Source organism: Lissotriton helveticus, chromosome 12 (genome assembly GCF_964261635.1).
Source record: "Lissotriton helveticus chromosome 12, aLisHel1.1, whole genome shotgun sequence".
In the NCBI taxonomy this organism is placed as follows: Eukaryota; Metazoa; Chordata; class Amphibia; order Caudata; family Salamandridae; genus Lissotriton; species Lissotriton helveticus.
This window is the reverse complement of record NC_136073.1, coordinates 82,925,904-82,946,967: the sequence shown is the minus strand read 5'-3', so window position 1 is coordinate 82,946,967 and position 21,064 is coordinate 82,925,904. Positions and strand designations below refer to the sequence as shown.

General features: G+C 42.2%; 1 protein-coding gene across 1 annotated transcript in view; it reads left to right on the top strand.

The window, feature by feature from the left end:
* LOC144797880 (extracellular calcium-sensing receptor-like) overlaps positions 1 to 21,064 on the top strand; it is a 206,313-nt gene that overhangs the window by 87,906 nt on the left and 97,343 nt on the right. Inside the window, exon 2 of the mRNA XM_078668681.1 lies at positions 8,148 to 8,439. Coding sequence (XP_078524807.1) covers positions 8,148 to 8,439 — 292 coding nt within the window. The remainder of the gene's footprint in view (positions 1 to 8,147; positions 8,440 to 21,064) is intronic.

Sequence of the window (21,064 nt, the reverse complement as noted above, 5' to 3'; positions counted from 1 at the left end):
GCACAAGAAGGGACACCTTTCTGCACAAAAAACAATTCTTAGAGGCATGTTCCTCTTTCTATCAGTTCTACACACATGGAAAGAGGAAGGAACGAGGAGAAATAAGGAGAGTTCTCCTTTGCCTGGCTTTGTAAACGTCGAAAATATATTTACATCCGGCTGTACTACAAAAGTGATGCAATCCTGAATCAAAATCATACTAAATTGAGGGTTTTTTCACTTTCGCAAACGTTGCCCCTTTTGCTTTGGAATGGTGAAACGTGGCGCCCTCTTGCATTGTCATGTAACGCTAAGGGATGCAGCAGGACGAGGAGGAGGGTACCCCACAAGGTAGTGTAAACGCCCAGCACTCAAGTACTCAGCAGAATCTGGGGAAAAGGCACATTCTTGTTGAAATGCTTCTCATGCTTTGCAAACACTACACAGATCTCAAGTGGGCTCTTGAGTATCACAAGTTCTTGACGTCACATGCAGGTTCTTAAAGTACTGCATTTATCATGTAAATGGATAACTGTATGTACACTACCAGAATGTAAAGAAAAACAGAGCTAGATCCTTTATCATTGGTATCTGACTCGATGAGATGGCTGCACAATCTAATCATGGGGGCCGTAGTTATACATCAATCAAATTAAAAGATTGATATTTACTCAGGTGGCCCTATGCCTGCATTGTGAGTACATTTTTGACTCACATGGAATTTATAAAGATGTACCAGAGTGCTCCTTGGAATGTGCGAGTCCCAGAATTTTGCATGGGAGCATAGATGCATGGTCACTTTGGCATGCAGTCTCTGGGTGCTGAAATCATGGCGGCAATTCGAGGTTTCCTATTGTCATTATTTGCACCTCCAAATAGCATTTAGTGATGCCTTAAAGGGGGTGGTCCTCCTCCAATGCAATGCCAGTCATAGTCTCCACTGATATGCTGTGCGGGTGGGCCAACCCTGGGCACTGGGATAGTAATCTTTTATCTTGACCTGATCATCAGTATTAACTACGGCCCAAGAACAGGGGCCTTTTCATGGTTATTTGACTAGACTGAGAGATATTGCCAGGCAGTGGAATGGGTCCATGACCTATGTGACACTTTCAGCCTGTTCTAGCTTATTAGATAGCAGCATACCCCACTCGGGGATTTGTAGTCTAACTTTTAACATTGTAAGTGTGGGCTAAAAATCCCAGCATGCAAAGTGTTGTTGCTTTAAAAATTAGGACTTGCTGACCTTATCATACACGACAAGGGTCAAAGAGAGGATCTGATATGGCAGTTAGGGCTGGGCTATTTCTATCTCAGAATCACCATGACTGATTTGCATATGGCTTGGCTCCAAAGTTGCACAGTGGGTGAAAAACGATAGACTGGAATGCGGCCCTTGCGACTGACAGTGGATGAGATTTTTGCAAGCATTTTACCCCTCACTTTTGTGATTTCCTCTGTGCAATGCCCAAAGTATGATGAGTATACCCATCTGCTATTATTTTCTTCACTGTACCACAGGACCCAAACTACCTCACTGATGAGGCGTAAGTACACTAAAACTGGTTGGCGCTTGTTTCTAATCCCGTCCTTGCCAAGCAGATTGGGCTGCAGTGTCATTATTGGCATAGGGCCAAGCCTGATTTTCACATAGTTCAGTTCAGTGTAAAGCACCCTAGAGGGTGAAAAACAGTGGTTTGGAAAGCGGCCCGAGTGATCGCGAATTGTCAAAAAAGTTTTAGACACCTGTTTTAAAAGTATAATTTTATGTTCACTTATTCTCGCCCTAACATCTTCTTTTAACTGACTCATATATAATTTCTACTTTTAGCTTAGTGCCCAAATAGACCCAGTTGGCTACAATTCGCTGAATATACATGCCATTGTACCCTTAGGCCTGGCCCCCCCACCCCTGAATGATGAGACACACACCACACAGCAACTTCCATAGGCTCACATCATAGTTACCTGTGTGTCAGACCAATCAACTGGGCAGGACCCTGTTTGACAGATTGCTTAAGGTATGAGTTCACCTATCTGTTTTAAACCGGACAGTTTGCTATCTGCAAACCAATACCTATTTTAATTTGTTTGCTTATGTGTTTGTCTAAATTGACCAGCTGTTGGTTAGTTACTTTCAATCTGACCCTAATAACGGTAATAATTATGAACTATGCATTTATCTACTACCAAAGTCTTGCTAGCAATACACTAAAACCTATTGAGTGCCCTGTGATTTCCTGTAAAACTCCCTCAGGCTAAATTAAATTTGCTTTACATGTACTGCAAAGAATAGCAAATGAATTCTTGAATATACTATCAGGTATGCTCTTCACAATTGTTAACTATACAAAATCAAATTAAATCAGATTTGTAAAGCACGCAGCTGCCCATCAGGTGGCTCGGCACAAGAAAGTATGCAGTCCAGCTGAAAAGACAGAAACATAGCTAAAAGTTGAATAACCGTGGGGCATATCACCAAGAACTGGCGATAATTATCGCTAAGAGCACTTAGCGCTAGGATAATTATCGCCAGCTATCACTTGTTTTTATCGTGGAGATAACACGCTATCAGCGACGCTTATCTCCAGAGCAAGAAAAACAACCGAGTTAGCTGCCAAATGTGCAATTATCGCTGGAATTCCAGCGATAAACACACAACGTTTGCCGCTACGTTGGTGATAGGACAGGGCATACTTAGCCATGATATCCACCTTATATTGAATATCATGGCTAAGTCATATGAAAAGCAGGCGTAAGTAAAGTAGCGCTAACCTAGGTTAGCGCTACTTTTCCTATGCTCTGCAGGTTAGTGTGAGGCTTGATAATAGGAGAAATGTCGCTTAGCGACATTTCTCCCATTATTCTGGGGAGGAACGCCCACTTTGCATCTCATTAGAGATGCAAAGCTGGGCATTAAGGGAACGGGCGCTGAGGCAAGGATTCATGCGATAGCGTGACCTTGCTAATAGGGCGATACAATTATTGCCGCTTTCCGGCCAAAAACGGCTGCTAAAGTGGCGATAATTGTCTTACTGATATGCCCCCATGTTTTTAAGAGGTTTCTGAAGAGGTCAGCATGGCTCTGCATTGCAGCATAAGCTGCAGGCCATTCAAGACTTTGCAGACTAGATATGTAATGGAACGACAGGCACTTGTCATCAACCTAATTCTGGGTGTCCTCAGGAGGTGGCCTTCTGAAGATCTCAGTGACCTAGGGGACAGTAATAAGCGAACCTATTGCTTGGATATGTTGGGGCTATCTTATAAAAGGCTTATGAGCTAGGACCAAAGATTCATAAAGAATCTGTCATCTATATGGCAGCTAACACGGTTTTTGAAATGCGGAGCTATAGATTGTCTACAGGGAATCTTGTGGGTCAACCTGGTTAATGCAGTCTAGACTATAAGAAGCGGATTGATTAGTCAATGTGGGAGATTCAAATTGAGAGCATTAGCACGATCAGTTATAGATGTGATTAATTCATGCACTATGGGTTTGTGGGATTCTATTGGGAAGAAGTCCAGGGTCTTCCTTGGAGCATGCAGTATGCGAAACAAGTTCCCACTACAAGCAGAATGCTAAGGTGAAAACACAGCTCATTATTATGACATTTCCCCCCAACATTCCTGGCTGCAGATGCATGCTTAGGGCTGGGGGGAGCTCCTAATTTGATCGAAAACCAATTATCTGTGGCTTGTCAAAAGAGTAGCTCTTCTGTTTTTTCAGAGTTGCACTTCAAACAACTCTGTTTATCTAGTCGACTACATGAACCCACCAATTTTTATAAGTACAAGCAAAGAATAAGCTGCATACCCTGTGCATTTGAGATTCTTGCATGACATGTGATTATATGATAGAGACCAGTGGGTGCATGTACATATTAAAAAGTGTAGGACTCAATGACAGTCCTTGAAGGACCTCATAATTGAGATCCAGTGTATCGGAAGTGGTGCTCAATGATATCAACTGACCCCTACTCCTGAAGAAGTATTGTGACCAGGTCAGTTCCACAGACCCCATGTCTGTGGAAGTGTCTGATAAAGACCGTGTCAAATGGCGGTGGCAGATCTACGCAGACCAGGGTGGTGGTCTGGCCTTGCTCTAAACAGGCCTTAATGAATTCAGACACCTCAAGCTGCGGAGATTCTGTGTTAAGTCAAAGCCTAGAGCTAGACTGTGATGGACAAATAAGATCAAAATATTTTAGGTGTCTTTATAGATAGATATTGATCAGCCTCTCCAACATTCTAGAAGCAGCTTGAAGAAGGTACATCGGTCTAAAATTAGAAAGGTTGGAGGGATCAGCAGTCTGCTTTTTCAGCAGGAGTAATTTACTGTGGCCTGTTTTCATATATTTAAACTGTGACTTTGCTTAAAGAGGTGTTGAACATCACATTGAAGATGGGATTAATACCTTCAGTGACCAAAGCTAGTATTCGAGGTGGGCACGAGTCACTAGGTGAACCAGATTTACAGCTAAGAATGTCCTGTCTGGATTCCTCCAGGGAAATTTGATTAAACTGAAAAATGGGAGCTGGAGACGCTAGTGCTAGCAGCGAGTGGCAATGGGTGCAAGATAACGGTGATCTGCCCTGGTAAACATTTGTGGCTCGCAAGTGCTTCACCAGTTAAGTTTAACTTAGTTGTATCTACTAAGTAAATCCTAATTATTTGCTACACAACTTTGGACTTGTGAAAGGCTAATGTTATATGTGAAAGTGTGAAACGTATCAGCACAATCTTAAAACCAAAAGAATTGTAATAATAATTTATGGATTCCAGTGGACTATAGACACGAATGGGGCAATTCACAAAGGTAACTTACATTTGTGAGTAATTTACACATGCTATTTACTCTTACACTTTTGAGTAACTTTTCTGCTTTTGGTTATTCACAAAATCAGAGTTTAAAGTTCCTAAAAAAAAAGTATATACTTTAACATTTACACTCCCAAAAAAGGTGTGGAGCCAAATTTGTGAGTGTATTTACTACTGCCAAAAAGAAATATTATTAACCCCAGCACCTCACATGGGCAACCAGAAATATTGTAACACCCTCCCATAGAAAGTAATGGAGATAAGCACCTAAAAAAATCACAAACAATACTAAATTACATTATTTAAAACAGTGAAATATATAAAATACTATACATTTTAATGTTAGAAATATATCCAAGTAAAATCCTAATTATTAATTGTAAAATATTTGAAAAATATTGTTTGATTATATAAATTAATGTAACATTATTTTAGGGGTAAAATATAAATAAACAACTTTTAGCATATGCTATACATCCCATTTTATAATTATTAATACATGGTAAAACGTTTCTTTTTAACTTGATGTGGTAATTTAATTTTCAATTTAAACCTTATAAAAATAATTTTAATTTAATTTATTATATTTAAGTGTATTCAAAATTGAATTCAAACTTAAACTGTTAGTGCTGTAGCACATTTTGCTCTACATTTAAATCAAATATATAAAATTAATTTACATGAATATTTAACATAAATATATTGTTATTAATTTATTATACATTTTTATAAACTTTTCGTAATTTTCTCTATTTTCCCAATGGGAGATCTCCACTCCAAATGTGGAGTCTCCCTATGGTAAAATATAGGGAGATGTTAAAATGTATTTAACTGATAGGTTAAATGTTAAAGTGCTAGGCTGTATTTGTGTTTTTGGCAATGTGTTCCGTGACAGTGAGGTTGGTGTTAGGTTGAATCCATGTGACTTGAAATTCAATTAATGTTGGGGTTCAAAGCTGTCAGGCATGTTTCATGCCATTGAGCCAGATTTACACTGTGTGCTTTTATATATAAATATAGCACCTAGAGGTCCCATGTAGAGGTTAAAGATGACAATAATGTATGGAACCTGGGAGGATTCAACAGGTGATATGGATCTTATGGGTCCAGCAAGTGTCTGTGTGAACAAACTGGTGTCAGATGGAAAGATAGGAAGAGAATTAGTGAAAGGGATTGCTGATGAATCCCATTCTAGACTTCAGGGTGCATATGAGAGTGGGACAGCCAACTGTGTCGAAGGCACCTAAGAGCTCACACAATATTAGGAGGCAGGGGTCATCTTTCTCTATGGTGAGGAGGGCATTGTCTACTATGCCTAAGGTAGCGGTCTCCACGCTGCAGGATGATATGAAGCCAGACTGATATTCGAGAAAGGGATGGCTAGCACTATTAATGATTTTGCTCATGAATGTTAGGTGAGTGATGATCTGGTAGCTGTCAAGGCCATCGGGGTCTAGTGTAGGTTTCTTTAGGAGTGAGAGGATCTGGAATATTTTGAGAGCTTCTGGGAAAATGCCTTAAGTGAGAGATACATTGACAATGGTGAGTAGTGCTAAGAAAGCATCCCCAGAGAAAGCTATGATGAAGAACAAGGATATGTTATAATCTTCATAAGAGGTGGCTTTGAGGGAGCTAAGCATGTTGGTGAGGCCTGCATTGATGACCATTATGGTATTCTACAGGGTAGAGTTGGCATTAGAGGTGAAGTAGGACTGATGTTGTAGATGTGTTGTCAGATCCCTTGTATATTTTCAGTGTAGAAGAGGTTGATAGCATTGCACATTTTGTGAAGGGTGGCATAGGTGGGTGTGGCAGGAGGTGCTGCGTGCTTGATTTACTTGAAAAGCATTCTGGTTCAGTCATTGGATTAATTGAAGGAGTTGGTATAGGACTTTGCTTTGGATGATGTGATGGGCTGTCTGCATGCTGTGCGGATGGATTGCAGTATTATGAAGTCATCAGGAGGTGCTATTGTTCTTACATATTCTTTCTCAATCTTGGATAGATAATTTATTTTAAGCTAGGTTTGTAACTTGGGTGTGTGTGTGTTAGAGTGTCTTTGTTTGTGTATGTGGGTGTTTTTGTCTGTGTGCCTTTGTGCATGTGTTTGTATATATCTGTGCATCTATGTATGTGGTATATTTGTCAGTGTTGGGTGCCTGGATTTCTGTTGCTTGCTCTGCACTTCATTAGTGGTTGGTGAGAATATCAGTAATGATAAATGTATTCAATGCATGAAGGATCTTTTGTCTGCTGAGGAACACACTCTCCAAGTTATTTGTGAACAAAACCTGCAATGCTTCTATAAATTCTATATCTGTGAACCAAGGGTCAGATGTATAAAATATGTTTGCGATCTCAAACACTTCCATTCTGAGTTAATAACCGTACAAATGCTATCCATATGTATCAAGGATGTAGGACTGAAATAGCAATCACAAACCACTGAAAAGTTATCAACCCCCAAGTTGGGGTGGTAATCCATTCTCAAAATAGAAGGGTTCCCCTTGGGACCCATTTCCTTTAGCGAAGGTTAAAAAAAGGTTGTTGGAGAGTAAGCAGTGGTCCCGGGGACCACTGCCAACTTTCAACCAAATTTAAAAAAAGTTATCTTTTTACACGCAGGACTACTACATTTATTTAAAAAAAGGTTACTTTATAGAAAGGCAGTCAAAGACAGGTGGTTTCAGCAGGCCACAAACCCTGTGAGGGCCTCCAATCAGAGTGGGATGCAATTTTCAACCTTTCACATGAATATTAATGAGGTAGGTTGGACTGTGACACACCCAGAATCTGAATTGTCCAAACCAACCTATTTCCACACAGGTTGATTTTGAGATTGATTTGCTGGTCACATAAACTTTTGACCCTCAGAGCAACCATTTTTTATGGGTAGTAAGTACTACACCTGGCCCCAATTTCGCTCTGCTGCTGCTTATATTATATTTATTTGGCGAGTGAGGGAATGTTGCAAAGTAACAGTCTGTGCTGTATCGTCTGTATATGCAGAGGGAAAGGAGCACTGTTGTTGGCAGACACTTGCATTGCTGCTTCTTGTTCTAAGCATTTCCTTTATGTGGATGAAAAGGTTTTAATGTGGAGTTAAATCAAGAAAGAATAATCTTTGTGTAAGAAATTAAACTGTTCAGCTTATCTTTAGGCAGGTGAGTACACCTGTAAAACCTTTTGGAGGACATTTCACCTGCTGGAGAGTTTGTAAACTATGCACAACGTTTTGATCATTGCATAACTTCACTAATGGAATTTAACCTTTGCACTGACCTCAGCACTAAATGCTAATAAATATATTGTGAAAAGTGGTAAATGTGCCTAAATTATATTGCAGATTTGGGTTCCAGAATTACCAGTGGATTCAGGCTATGATATTTGCCATTGAGGAGATTAACAACAACCAAAACATTTTGCCCAACATCACCCTCGGATTCCACATTTATGATACATGCACAATGCTCCAGCGATCACTGAAAGGAATTCTATGGATTCTTTCAGGACAAGCAGAGTTGGTCCCAAACTACAGGTGCAGGAGAAGTTTGTCACCAGCGGCAATCATTGGGGATTCTGGATCCACACCTTCAATGGCTCTTGCGCATATTCTTGGTCTCTACAGATATCCTCAGGTAAGAATGTGCAAGTATCACTTTGGTGTGGTTTTAATCAATCAGTCACATAGGGCCCAATATATTTAATAATTATCACACCAAAGAATATAATACACAGAAAGTACATGCAGTCAATCAGGCCCTAAAGGCAATTTTCTGATAGACAGAAGAGACCAGACTTGAATGAAGTATGTGGATCATATTTCTCATTCTGGGGGGCTTGTAGGATAGAGTTACATACAATATGGTACTAGGGCCTGATGTACAAAGTCATTTCGTGGTCACCAAGCCTGCAGTTCGCCAACTCATAGGTTAGTGACCGCATAATGGCTTTGTGTTATGTAATAAACCCATTTTCCAATTTGGTAACACGATACTGAATCATAAAATGGGGTTAGAAACCTATTACCAAACGTAATTTGGAAGGAGCATGTTTAGGTTGTGTCTCCCATATAGCGATTCATTAGAGTTTGTATCAGTGTTTGCAGCTTAAAGCTTGTACAAAACATGTAGATTTTACAGACACCTCCAAGGAGGTGTTTACCCATTCCAAAATCGGAAGGGGTCCCCTAGGGACCCCCAATTTGTGAATGTTAAAAATAGTTTATTGGGTAGGAGGCAGCGGTCCACAGGTCTACTGTCAACTCTAAAAGATACAATGAAAAAACACTTTTCTGTTTAAATGCATCCCCGCTTCCTTTAACCGCTTGCATGCTGATGACGAACCCCAGCTGTCACGCTCAGCGGTGCTCGTGTGCGGATGACGGCTGGGGTTCATCACGGCCCGCCCTGTTCGTATGTTTACCGCACAGCTGCGGAAACGGGCCAGCATCGAAGGGGTTAAAGTGAATAGGATGCATTTTCTTTTAAAAGTGTGACTTTGTTTAAAATACGATCACAGACTTGGGGCTCTGCTGACCCTAGCTGGTCACCATTCTTGTGATAGCATCCAATCCTAATGAGTCACAATTAGCGACCTACACCATGAGGCCAATGATTTCACCAACCTTTTCTCAGTTTGGAATAAGAACAGTAAATCTGACCCCTCCGGAGTCCGATGCTTTCCAAAATTTTGTTTCATATGGAGTGAGGATAGTTACCCCTCCCCCCACACAGGATCCAATGTTTTCCCCAATGATCTTTAGTTTGGAGAGGGAGTAGTACGTCTGAACCCCCTCATCCCTCCCAAGTGTCCAAATCTTTTCTCAATGGTGCTTACTTTAAACTAGAAATAGTAAAAATGACCCTCAGAGAATAAAATTGTTTCCCAGGCGTGGTTTAGAGTGAGATTGGTAAATCTGTACCCCATCCAACAACCCAGACTCCAGTCTCACCATAAGTAACATAGGGCAACTGTAAAAGGCACCAACTGTGCCTATGACATCAGTTTTATTCATCATTTTTATCATAAAGCTATTTTTTTATGAGCAGAAATAGGGGAATATTCTCCCGTTACTTAAAAGAAATGACATTAAACCCAAATGAAGAGAAGAATTGTAGACCGATTTCTCAGCTCCCGATTCCAACAAATATTTAAGAGAGAGACTTAAACATTCCGATCCCTGAATTTATGAACCAAAATTACATTTTGGATGAAGCCCAGTCTGGGTTCAGGAAAGCTCATAGCATGGAATTGGCCATGGTAGTAGTTACTGAGGAGATCTGGGACATTATGGATAAAAGTGGTAAGGCTGCAGTGGTACTTGTAGAACTATCCGCAGCCTTTGACACTGTTAACCACCCAGTCTTGACACTACGAATGGTAGAGATAGGCCTTGGGGGTCAGCTCTCAACCACCTGTGTTCCTTTCTCGATAATAGCGAACAATCGGTGGCTTTAGTAGCGACACTGAAAATAACTATTCGTTTCTAAACCATCTCCTATGCTGATGACAAATAGTAGTATCTATTACTAGCAGCATAGAGTAGGTGGCTGATCGCTCTCACAATTGTATGTGAGCTGCAGACTGAGGTGCTTATTTTGAAAATTATACTTCTTTTTAGGACAATGCTTGATGACCACAGACTCTTGGCCCACTTCCCGTATAAAAAAGTGAGATTTTGGGGAATCATGTTTCACCTTCATTGACCAGACAATCAGCCTGTGTTGTCTTGCTTTTTCTTTTAAAAACATTAAGGAAAATTTTGCCATTCATACCTTACAATCTCAGGAAAACAGTCATCATTGCTTTGGATTTTTCGAGTCTGGAGTACTGTAATTCCCTTTATTTGGGCATGCAGCAAGGGAGGATGAAAAAGCTTCAGATATTACAGAAGTAATCAAACGAGAAATACCTCTCCCATCATAAATCAACCATCACTTTGTTATGCCTTCAGAAGTCATATTTATTAACTCTGGGAAAACGCTTGCTGAAGGAACCTTGGCCGTTACTTGCCTGATTGTGAACTTTCTTTATTGCGAGTGTCAGCCCTCCCGCCTGCCGCCGCCTGACTCCTTTGACACCCTCGAGTTGGCGGTTGGATGGAGTGCGGTTCGAGGGCAAAAACTACCTGACCCAGCATCCCTAGCGGCGAACGCCGCGTCATTTGTGCGCCAGGAGGCGCAGAAATAGAGCGTCACCCCGGTCGAGAGGGGGAGACCTATGCTAGTGGAAAACGCTTGCTGAAGGAACCTTGGCCGTTACTTGCCTGATTGTGAACGTTCTTTATTGCGAGTGTCAGCCCTCCCGCCTGCCGCCGCCTGACTCCTTTGACACCCTCGAGTTGGCGGTTGGACGGAGTGCGGTTCGAGGGCAAAAACTACCTGACCCAGCATCCCTAGCGGCGAACGCCGCGTCATTTGCGCGCCAGGAGGCGCAGAAATAGAGCGTCACCCCGGTAGAGAGGGGGAGACCTATGCTAGTGGAAAACGCTTGCTGAAGGAACCTTGGCCGTTACTTGCCTGATTGTGAACTTTCTTTATTGCGAGTGTCAGCCCTCCCGCCTGCCGCCGCCTGACTCCTTTGACACCCTCGAGTTGGCGGTTGGACGGAGTGCGGTTCGAGGGCAAAAACTACCCGACCCAGCATCCCTAGCGGCGAACGCCGCGTCATTTGCGCGCCACGAGGCGCAGAAATAGAGCGTCACCCCGGTCGAGAGGGGGAGACCTATGCTAGTGGAAAACGCTTACTGAAGGAACCTTGGCCGTTACTTGCCTGATTGTGAACTTTCTTTATTGTGAGTGTCAGCCCTCCCGCCTGCCGCCGCCTGACTCCTTTGACACCCTCGAGTTGGCGGTTGGACGGAGTGCGGTTCGAGGGCAAAAACTACCTGACCCAGCATCCCTAGCGGCGAACGCCGCGTCATTTGCGCGCCAGGAGGCGCAGAAATAGAGCGTCACCCCGGTCGAGAGGGGGAGACCTATGCTAGTGGAAAACGCTTGCTGAAGGAACCTTGGCCGTTACTTGCCTGATTGTGAACTTTCTTTATTGCGAGTGTCAGCATCCCTAGCGGCGAACGCCCCGTCATTTGCGCGCCAGGAGGCGCAGAAATAGAGCGTCACCCCCGTCTCGCGGGACGCCCGGAGCGAAGCCCGGGCAAAGGGCGGGCCCTCTGTGGCCCTCAGTGGCCGAGGTAGGCCGGGCCGGGCTCCGGTATTTTTAATTTTTTTATTCATTTCTTTTTGAACTTTAAGTAAGTTTGTTTAATATTTGCAGATTTGTAATCTGCGAGGAAATAAATCTGTCGCCTGTACGAGCATTTACCTTCTCTCCCTGTGGAATCATATTTTATTGACTGTTTGTTAATCCATTCTGGTGTCATAAGCCTGCTGCTGTGCTAGATTTCGCTAGACATCATGACTGCAAAGAAATTACGTTCTGGGAGAGTCCTAGGGGGGAGGTCATGTGTCAAAACAAGATCTAACCCCCTGAGGAACAAATATGAAAATAGTGTACAACTTAAAGGACAAATGCAGTTACTGCAAATCTGGGAAAAAACTGTGAATAAACCCATGGAAGCTCCAATAACAACTGATGTTGAGATGAAACAACAGTCGAAATTGCAGTCCGATGTGGTGAAAGATCTTAATCTTGATCTAACGACGGAAATAAATAAGCCTCCTCTGACTCTGTCTAATGATGTACTTCTCCCAGCATGTTCATCAAACGGAGCTGACTCCGATCTCATGTTAACAAATTTGAAAGTACTTCAGCATAATATTCCTAAGAGATTAGAAAATGCGGAGGAAGACATAGGAGAAGTATCTATTTCGTCCAGTATCGATCTCGAACTCTGTGGTCGCTACATGGACAAGAGAATTTTGAATCAGCCTGAGCTTAGTAAAACTCCAAATGGAGCAACGCCATCTGGATTACTGCTTTATAGTAGCACTCCTTCTATCAAATCTAATGACATTCCCTCAATGCAGAGCGATTTGAAATCTCCACAACTTAACCTATCGGGGATCTGCCCCTTTTCTGCATCCGGCTTTCCAAAGAATGAAAAACCGATTTCTGATTCTCTGATAGCACTCGAACAATTACTGTCTTCTATATTACTTTTACTAGGCAAATTTGCAGTGAGCTCTGATTGCATTTTGGCCTCAGTTACTGAGATATTGAAAGTATTGCTGGTTAAAAATGCAGAGAATGTGACTATTACTTCTACTGAATCTGCTATCCGAAAAGTCGTAGACAACACTAACTCATTGAGGAAAAATGCTCCATTGGGGATGACTTTAAAGGTTGACATTCATGAGCCCTCCAAGACCCCTGCCCCATCTTCCTTAGAACAGAGGAAAGAACTAGAACCTACCTTGAAGGAAGAGAGCTTGGTAGAGGCTAATCAAACTGCCGGAAATGAACTCTTTCCCATCTTTAATCAGGAGAAAAAGGAACCTCAAGGAACAATGGAGACTAATAAAACAGTAAAAGTAAAAAGTAAAGGAAAAAATAGGAAGCTGGTTCGTAAGTATAAGAAGAAAAGACAGAGGCAAATTATTTTCCAAAAACACATATTAACTCTGGGCTTAAGTTACTTTTTTGTATTTCTATTTTTTCTATTCATCGAATTTTTTCCTTTTTAGTGTATACAACATGCTCCTTATTAACATTTCCAAAAGCATAGTAGACACATAAAACAATATTTACAGACTACAAACATGCCAAATCTTCTTGTTACGAAAAACGTAGTGCATAGCATAGATCAAACTATTACATGTGACATTTCACAGCATACATAGTTGACAAAATACCATAAATAACAAAAAGAGTGAAGAACAGAATGTCTTTGTCCTATAAGATACTTATGCATCAAAAGGGACCAAATCTGACTTAGTCCTCGATTTCAAGAGACGTTCCAGGTCCTAAAGGAGTCAGAGTTCTAGTCAAGCCTCAGGGTCTAAGCTTGTTTACTCAAGTCCAGACTTTGCACTATTCTGTGCAATCAGTCACGTATGTGGGTGCTCTTGGACTCCGAAGCGCAATGGCCGACGTGTTTCAACCTTCAACAGGGGACCAAGGTGAAATTAGGTGAAGGTATTCATCAGGGCAGTTTTTATTTTTTTGAGTAGGACATCACAGCTTCCACATTTTAGTGTTGGTCTGAGCCTGAAGGGTCCCAGAGTTTGAAAACTAAAACGATTGTCTCATGGTTCACTAATCAGGGTCGCTTTCTTTCAGCTGGTGCGTATTTTCTCGCATCCAGGCGATCTCCCGGGCTCACCAAGTCTCAACACAGTCTTCTGATCACTTCAGTGAACAGAAAATGTTACAGAAGGCAGCAGATCACCTGCCTAAAAACATCAAGAAGTTTGACTTTGTCTCAAAAGCATTAGAGGAATTACATTGGCTCCCTATTAAGAAGAGGATAGTATTTAAAACGCTTTGCACTGCTCACAATGCTCTCAATTTAACAGGGCCTCAATATTTCATGAGAAAACTCACTTGGTATTTGCCAAATAGATACTTACGATCGCCGACTCCAAAAAGTGATGGTGTCAAAAATCTACAAAGCCTCTTGAGATGGCAGGGGCTTTGTTTGCCACAATTCCAAGCTTTGGAATCAAATTCCTCAGCATTTGAGAGGCCAGCCTAACTTGCAGATTTTTAGGAAACAATTGAAAACATGGCGTTTTGCTCTCCCATTGTAGTTCTGATTGCCTCTGTGATATAGGATCTGATTGGTGACGCTTGGCGCCAAAACGTCTTTGGGCATATGTCGCGCATTATAAAACAAAATCCAAATCAAAGCAGTAGAGTCTTCACCAGAATCTTCAGGCATAAAGCCAGGTTTTCAGAAACACAGACACATGTCTGTAAGTGATTCCCTTTTGCAATAATACACTTGCTGATTGGGTAAGTCACTTGACATAAATGACCTATCACAATGTTAAATTTGGTAACTGTGAAGGACTGCATTCAGAAATTCGAATCTGAGTACTCTTCTTGATTGCCTGAGAAGAGTACTCAGAAAGGGCAGCTCATACCAACAGCTGTAGTACCACCCAACACAGAATAATATACTTAAATAATGTCAGATTCTCCTTACGAGGGTCCCAGTTAAGTGGAACAACACGAAAGGATAAATAATTTCTTGATTAAAACTAACACTTGAGGAATCAGCAAGGCACCAAACTCCTACTGACATCAGGAAGAAGAAAAGAGCAAAGCAAAAAATGAAGTAGAATCCAGAAGAAAATATTCAAAACTGCTGGTAGCAACAATTTGATATAAAATAGTGCTAGCATTGGAGATGGTGACAAAAAATCAGGGAGTGTGATGTGTTTCCTCTCCTAATGCCTCCTTTACATACAGGTAAAATAGAAACTTAGATCACAGAAAAAGGCTGTTCTACATCTTGAACAGCAAACCACAAACATCTTTTAACAAGACTGACCGCCATCTTGAAAAGGACTGCTTTTAAGGTTAGTTCCCACCCCTGACCAGGAACCTATGATGTTCATTTGACCATAAAAGAATAAGCCCAGGTTTGCCATCCTGTATGCTGTTCTGGAATTCTGAATTCTTTTTGCAGTCGATGTTTCACTCTAAAAGTGACTAACAGAAAACCACCTATAGGTTACAGCAAATGTGGAAACGCTGGAAAGACTCATGCATCACAAATGCTGAGCATTAGAGAATGGCGTCCGACAATGCGCTGATGAAAATCCATCAATTGCCTGAACTCAAGCTCCCTCTGCTAAATGCCCCCAAACCTATGTTTGTGGGTTTACTCTTGTTTTCGAGGCAAACCATAGCTTGGATCACCCTCTTCCCACCCCTTAAGTGGCATTTAGAAGTGCAGAGTTCTCTGCACTCTTGGTGGAGAATGTGCACTTGGAAATAAGTTTATACCTGCCAAGAACTCTTATGTGAATTACTGGAAGGGGTAAAATATGTAACTTCAGTTGCAAACAGATGTTTACGACTGTTACAACTCAGGCACTATAGGACGCTATGCAGCCATCAGTCAAAATATTACTAAACAAAAGAAACTTTTCTTTATGATTAAACGCAGTGGTATCTATAGTGGAGTGAGTCTGCGATGAACATTTAGGGGGAACAAGTATCTGTGAAACTTTGCCATGTTGAACACTGGCCTACAGTCCTGTCTGCACAGATAATCAAAATTCAGCAAATTGAATCTTTGTTCAGTGTCTAGGAGCCTAGGAAGATAACTTCATTGGGACAGGCAAGAAAGAGCACTAGCAACCACAACCAGTCCAGGTAAGGAAAAATCTAATTTTAATAAGCGAAACAAGGCAGAATAAAGGACAAGCATTGGCATAACCAATAGGTCTCGCTTTTGGGACCTTACAATTGTTTAGCCAAACAGCATATTACCCTGGGTGCTGTGCCAACATTGAATGAAGAGCTATACCATTGCTATACAGTAGAGGATGCAGTCTATATTAGATACATGCTTGCCTCAGGAAACAGTTAATTACATATCCCAAGGCTTTTTAATGCTCAGGCAGAAGTGTAAGTGCATTGATGCAAGTCAACAACACTATACATTGTGTGTGCTGCTGCCTTGAAGCTGTTTCCTTGATAAATTCTACAAAAAAACAGAGCATACACCACTATCCCCACTCTTTATGCTATTTTATGAAAATGAGGTATCCCTTGTAATAAATAAACATGTTTTTATGAAAAGATATGTCATACTCCTTGAAGTATCATAACTAAGGAATAATCATGGTTTGCCGAAGTAATATCTTAAATTAATTACCACGAGAATAAAATATACAACAAAAAATATAATTATGAATATTTTCCCCTGTCTTAAGTGCACTTCGGAAGTGGTTAATAATAGAAAGGACTGGGAGCACAGAGTGAGCAAAATCAGCATTAAAGAAAAGATAGCGCATCTTAAGGAGGTCAGATGAGCTGGTGACTGTCTAAATACCCAGATTCAGTTCAGCATTTCCACACAATCATTTTCACAAAAAGTCACTGAACTGCTGAACTGAAGTTGCTGCTCTGTGCCTTCTTTCTCTGAACAGAGCTGGGGAATGGTTGCATTCCTTTTAGATAAGACTGGTTGGGACACCAGTTTGATTAATGAGGCAATACAACTCCTTTGAAAAGGAGCTTCTGACAGTAGTCTGTGGAAAGAATCAAATGCGGCTGTACACAGATGCCAGCCGAACATAATTAAAGTACTAGAAAATCAGAAGTTTCTTAACTTTGATTATTGTCCCACGAATGAAAACATTAAATGCAAATTGTCCTCTCGCAAATGCCATTTTACAGCGCTTTATGGAAACTGAAATTTGAATATATCACTGGCCTAATAAACACCAAAAGATGTACAAATGCAAATAAGGTATCAATCTTAACTTGATTTTAATGTTTGTTATTCTCTCTTAAAGCATCACCCATGATGCTCTAACACAATGTTTAGGTCGAGCCTAGACAGCGTGCATGCGCTGCATGCAAGACCTGTTGTATTCAACAAAATCACTTTATTCCCAACTGCTACTTACCATGGGCTCACTCCTCTGTAGCTCAAATTTGCTGCATCCTAAGAACTTCATGCAGCTGATAGTTCACTTCCGGTTAAGGCTAAAGAGCACTGGCCAACCACAGTCACTTTAGGGTTACTTTATTTATCTGTTGTTTAGCAAACATTTTTATTTAAAAGGTTGCTTCGCGCCCCTCCTTATTTCCACCCTCCCACCACCCTCCGACACAAATGCAACATTTTCCTTAAACAGAAGGCGCGCCCGTCCCTGCTTCCACCCACCCTCTGAACACAAAGTACAAACATCAAACTAGACCTGGATTTACCAAAGGCATTGTATTTATTTTTAATTATATTTGTTGGCGCTTGAATGTAATTAGTGGCACTCACTTTATAAACATGTAATGTTTACATATCACAGTTGAGACTGCCCACGTTACGCACTCTCCAGACAACAAACTCATCAGCTTGTCCGAACTCTGCAGAAACATATGAGAGGCAAGCAGAGGGTGGTTGCGGTAGGTGGCTGCACTACCGAGCTGCGTTTACAGACTTTTTTTAAATGGTTGCTTTACGCCCAGTGTTGCTTCTGCCCTGCCACCACCGTCCAACACATATGCTGAATTTTCCTTAAACAGAGGGTGCACCTGTCACTGCAAATCCAGTCCACATTTCCCAAACACATCAAAGTGCATTATGGGAGATGCAGGCAGGTCAGGCAGGTACTATGGCAAGTACACAAATAGTAATAAAACAACTTAAAAATAGTGTAACAGCAAATTATTTAATTCCAGGAAAATAATGATTAATGTGACATTACAACACAGACATAAATTAATGCTGATTTGCACTGTTTAACAACACAGATGCAGAGCGAGAAGAGGCAGAGGACAGTGATTGCATGGACATACAGAAATTTACTGCTGTCGATGAGGCTGACACAGCTGTGGTACAACAACAACCATCACGTGCCCCTACTACACGCAGAGCGACAGTCCCACCACTTGTGGCAATGGAAACAGAGGATGAGGCACATGTAACACCAGTGACCAGCCTGGCTCAAGTAACACTCACGCCGACTCCCCAAGCACAGGTCTGGAGTAGCACAGTCCGAAGCTGGCGGCAAAGAGCCAGGTCACGAATCACACAGCAGGAGGACCAACCTACTGATCTCTGGGGTGGTCTGAAGGGTACAGCGCCTGCAGGCGTAAAACATGCGCTTAGTGCAGGCACAAATAGGAAAGACTTCAGGCAACATCACAGTTCTGACAGATTGCGTGAGGGAACTGACCAGGGTGATAAAGGAGGGACATGTGTCACAGACCAGACACCACCGCCAGCCGATGCAGCGCATGCACGTATATGCCAAATAAAATAATAGGCTGGCCACCACCACTGCACTGCTTGCACGTAGGTCTGTGACAATGCAGACTGTAATGTCCCATTGGAGTGGGGATGTGGCAAAGGCACTGGGCCTGGTGACGAATGCAGTGGAAGTAATGCATGCTGCCACAGTTAGGTCTAACCTTTTCACACTGGAAGAGGGGAGTGAGGAGGCCTCAAGCCTCCGCAGTCTATGTATGCCTGTCACCACGGCAAGAAGGCGCAACACACGCAGCAGTACACCCTCCGCCGCCAGCATGAGGGCTGGAGATGCAGCATGCGAAAGGCGTCTGGGTGTGCGTGGGAGGAAGAGATAGACTGGCATGTCCACAGACATTCAGACATGGTGAGGTAACCATTGGCGAAGACAGCAGTTGTGACTGACATTCAAGTCATGATATTGTTTCCATATTTATTTGTTCATTAATGCTATTCCTGTGCTACTGGGCACATGATATGTGTGCGTCAACACCAAAGTCAATTTAATTTAAGATAAACAAACTTTGATCACAAATGCAGTGTATTGTCTAATCATTACTCACCTCAGAAATAATTTTCTGTGATTTCCGAGCGTCTCCTGCACCCTTCTGCTGCGCCTGCCCCATGTGCTGCATGTCGATGTGGCCCCTGCTGGTTGTCGTCATCCGAGTTGCTGTCAGACACCTCTATAGGTATGCCTCCCCTTGTGGCTATATTGTGTAAAATGGCACATGCATTCACTATCCTGCAGCATTGTTCAGGGTTGTATTGTAATGCTCCACCTGTTTTGTGTAGGCATCTGAAGTGGCTCTTCAACAGCCCAAATGTGCTCAATTATGGTCCAGGTGGAGATATGCGCAGCATTGTACCTCTGTTCATTGGGGGTTGTAGGATTTAGGTACGGCGTCATGATGTAATTCTGCAAGGCATATGCGCTGTCATCTACATGGAAGTAAGCAAAGGGTCAGTGGTGGTAATGCATTGGCATACGTACAATGTCTGTGAGAATTAATAACACATGTTTGCCAAGCAGATGTCCCTCTCCACATTCACCCCTGACAAGACGAGTGTGTATACCGCTCTGTCAGAATATATAGGAATCATGGGCGCTTGGGTGGAGAAGTGTGGCTCACTGGTTAGAGGAGGCAGACCTGGAAGCAGAGGTCAGCCCGGGACCAGGGTTCAATTCCCAGCTCGGCGGGGTCTTGAGTCCTAAAATGTCCATGGACTCGACAATTCTCGCTCCGGTGCCTACTCGATTCATGGGTTCACACTCTGCGACTCTGGGCAATAGCTTGCTTAATCTCCACAACGGCCCCTCGCGGCGGGATGCCTGGCTTTCACCTTGTGGATACCCTGCCGGGGTTATCTCACAGGGGAATACCAGGACGGGTTCCCTAAGCAAGCGCTTAGAAACCGCTTGGTGATTTGCGCTATATAAATTCCTGTACATTTACATTCCTAGGTGTTTAGCCACAATGTCAGTTATTATGTTTTTTGCATTGCATACTACCTGTATCTTTAGAGAATGATAACATTTCCTATTCGTATATATGTATTCATTACCTGCAGGGGGACATATTGCTACATCGTTGCAATCAATGCAACCTAAGACTTGTGGGAAGCGGGCTATCTGATAAAATTCCTGTTTGGTCTTGGTTAGGTCATGTGCGGTTGTGGGGAAGCTAATGTGGGAGTTGATCCGGGACATCATGGCATTGAGGAATGCTTTAAAGAAACGTGAAAGTGCGCTTTGAGACACAACTCCAGCTACTGCTACGACCCCCTGAAAACTGCCTGATGCCAGTAGGTGCAGGCAATATAGGACCTGCACATGTGTGGGTATTGCATTGGTCCTATGTGTCTGACGGTGCAGAATGGGATCCAATTCATTGATTAAATCAATGATCATTGCAGCATTGAGCCTATACTTGTCCTATATCTCCTCTTCTGTCTGTCCTAGCGATGTAATGCAGACTCAGAAGATGCGCCTCTGTATTCTCCTCCTTCTGTGTGCTGCATCCTGGACCCTCATCCTCTTCGCCATCAGGTAAAGCGCTGTCATTGTGAAATGTTAAGGGTCATTTATTTATTTTTTATTTATTTATTCAACTTGTATAGCGCAATTATCACCGATAGGTCTCTAAGCGCTTATGGTGTAAACAGCCGAATCATTCTGGGTGTGTTTAAGTAAGTTTCTGTTGAATTTCAGCTGTATCTAATTTGCACTCATGATTACCACCTGGTTGTGATCCTTCTAATTTTGCACTTGCTAAAATGCGATTTCCATGTAAATTGGAATTTGCGATTTTATATGCATAGAATTGCGATTTGCAATTTAGGAGACGCGATTACAGAATCGCAAAAAAATTCTC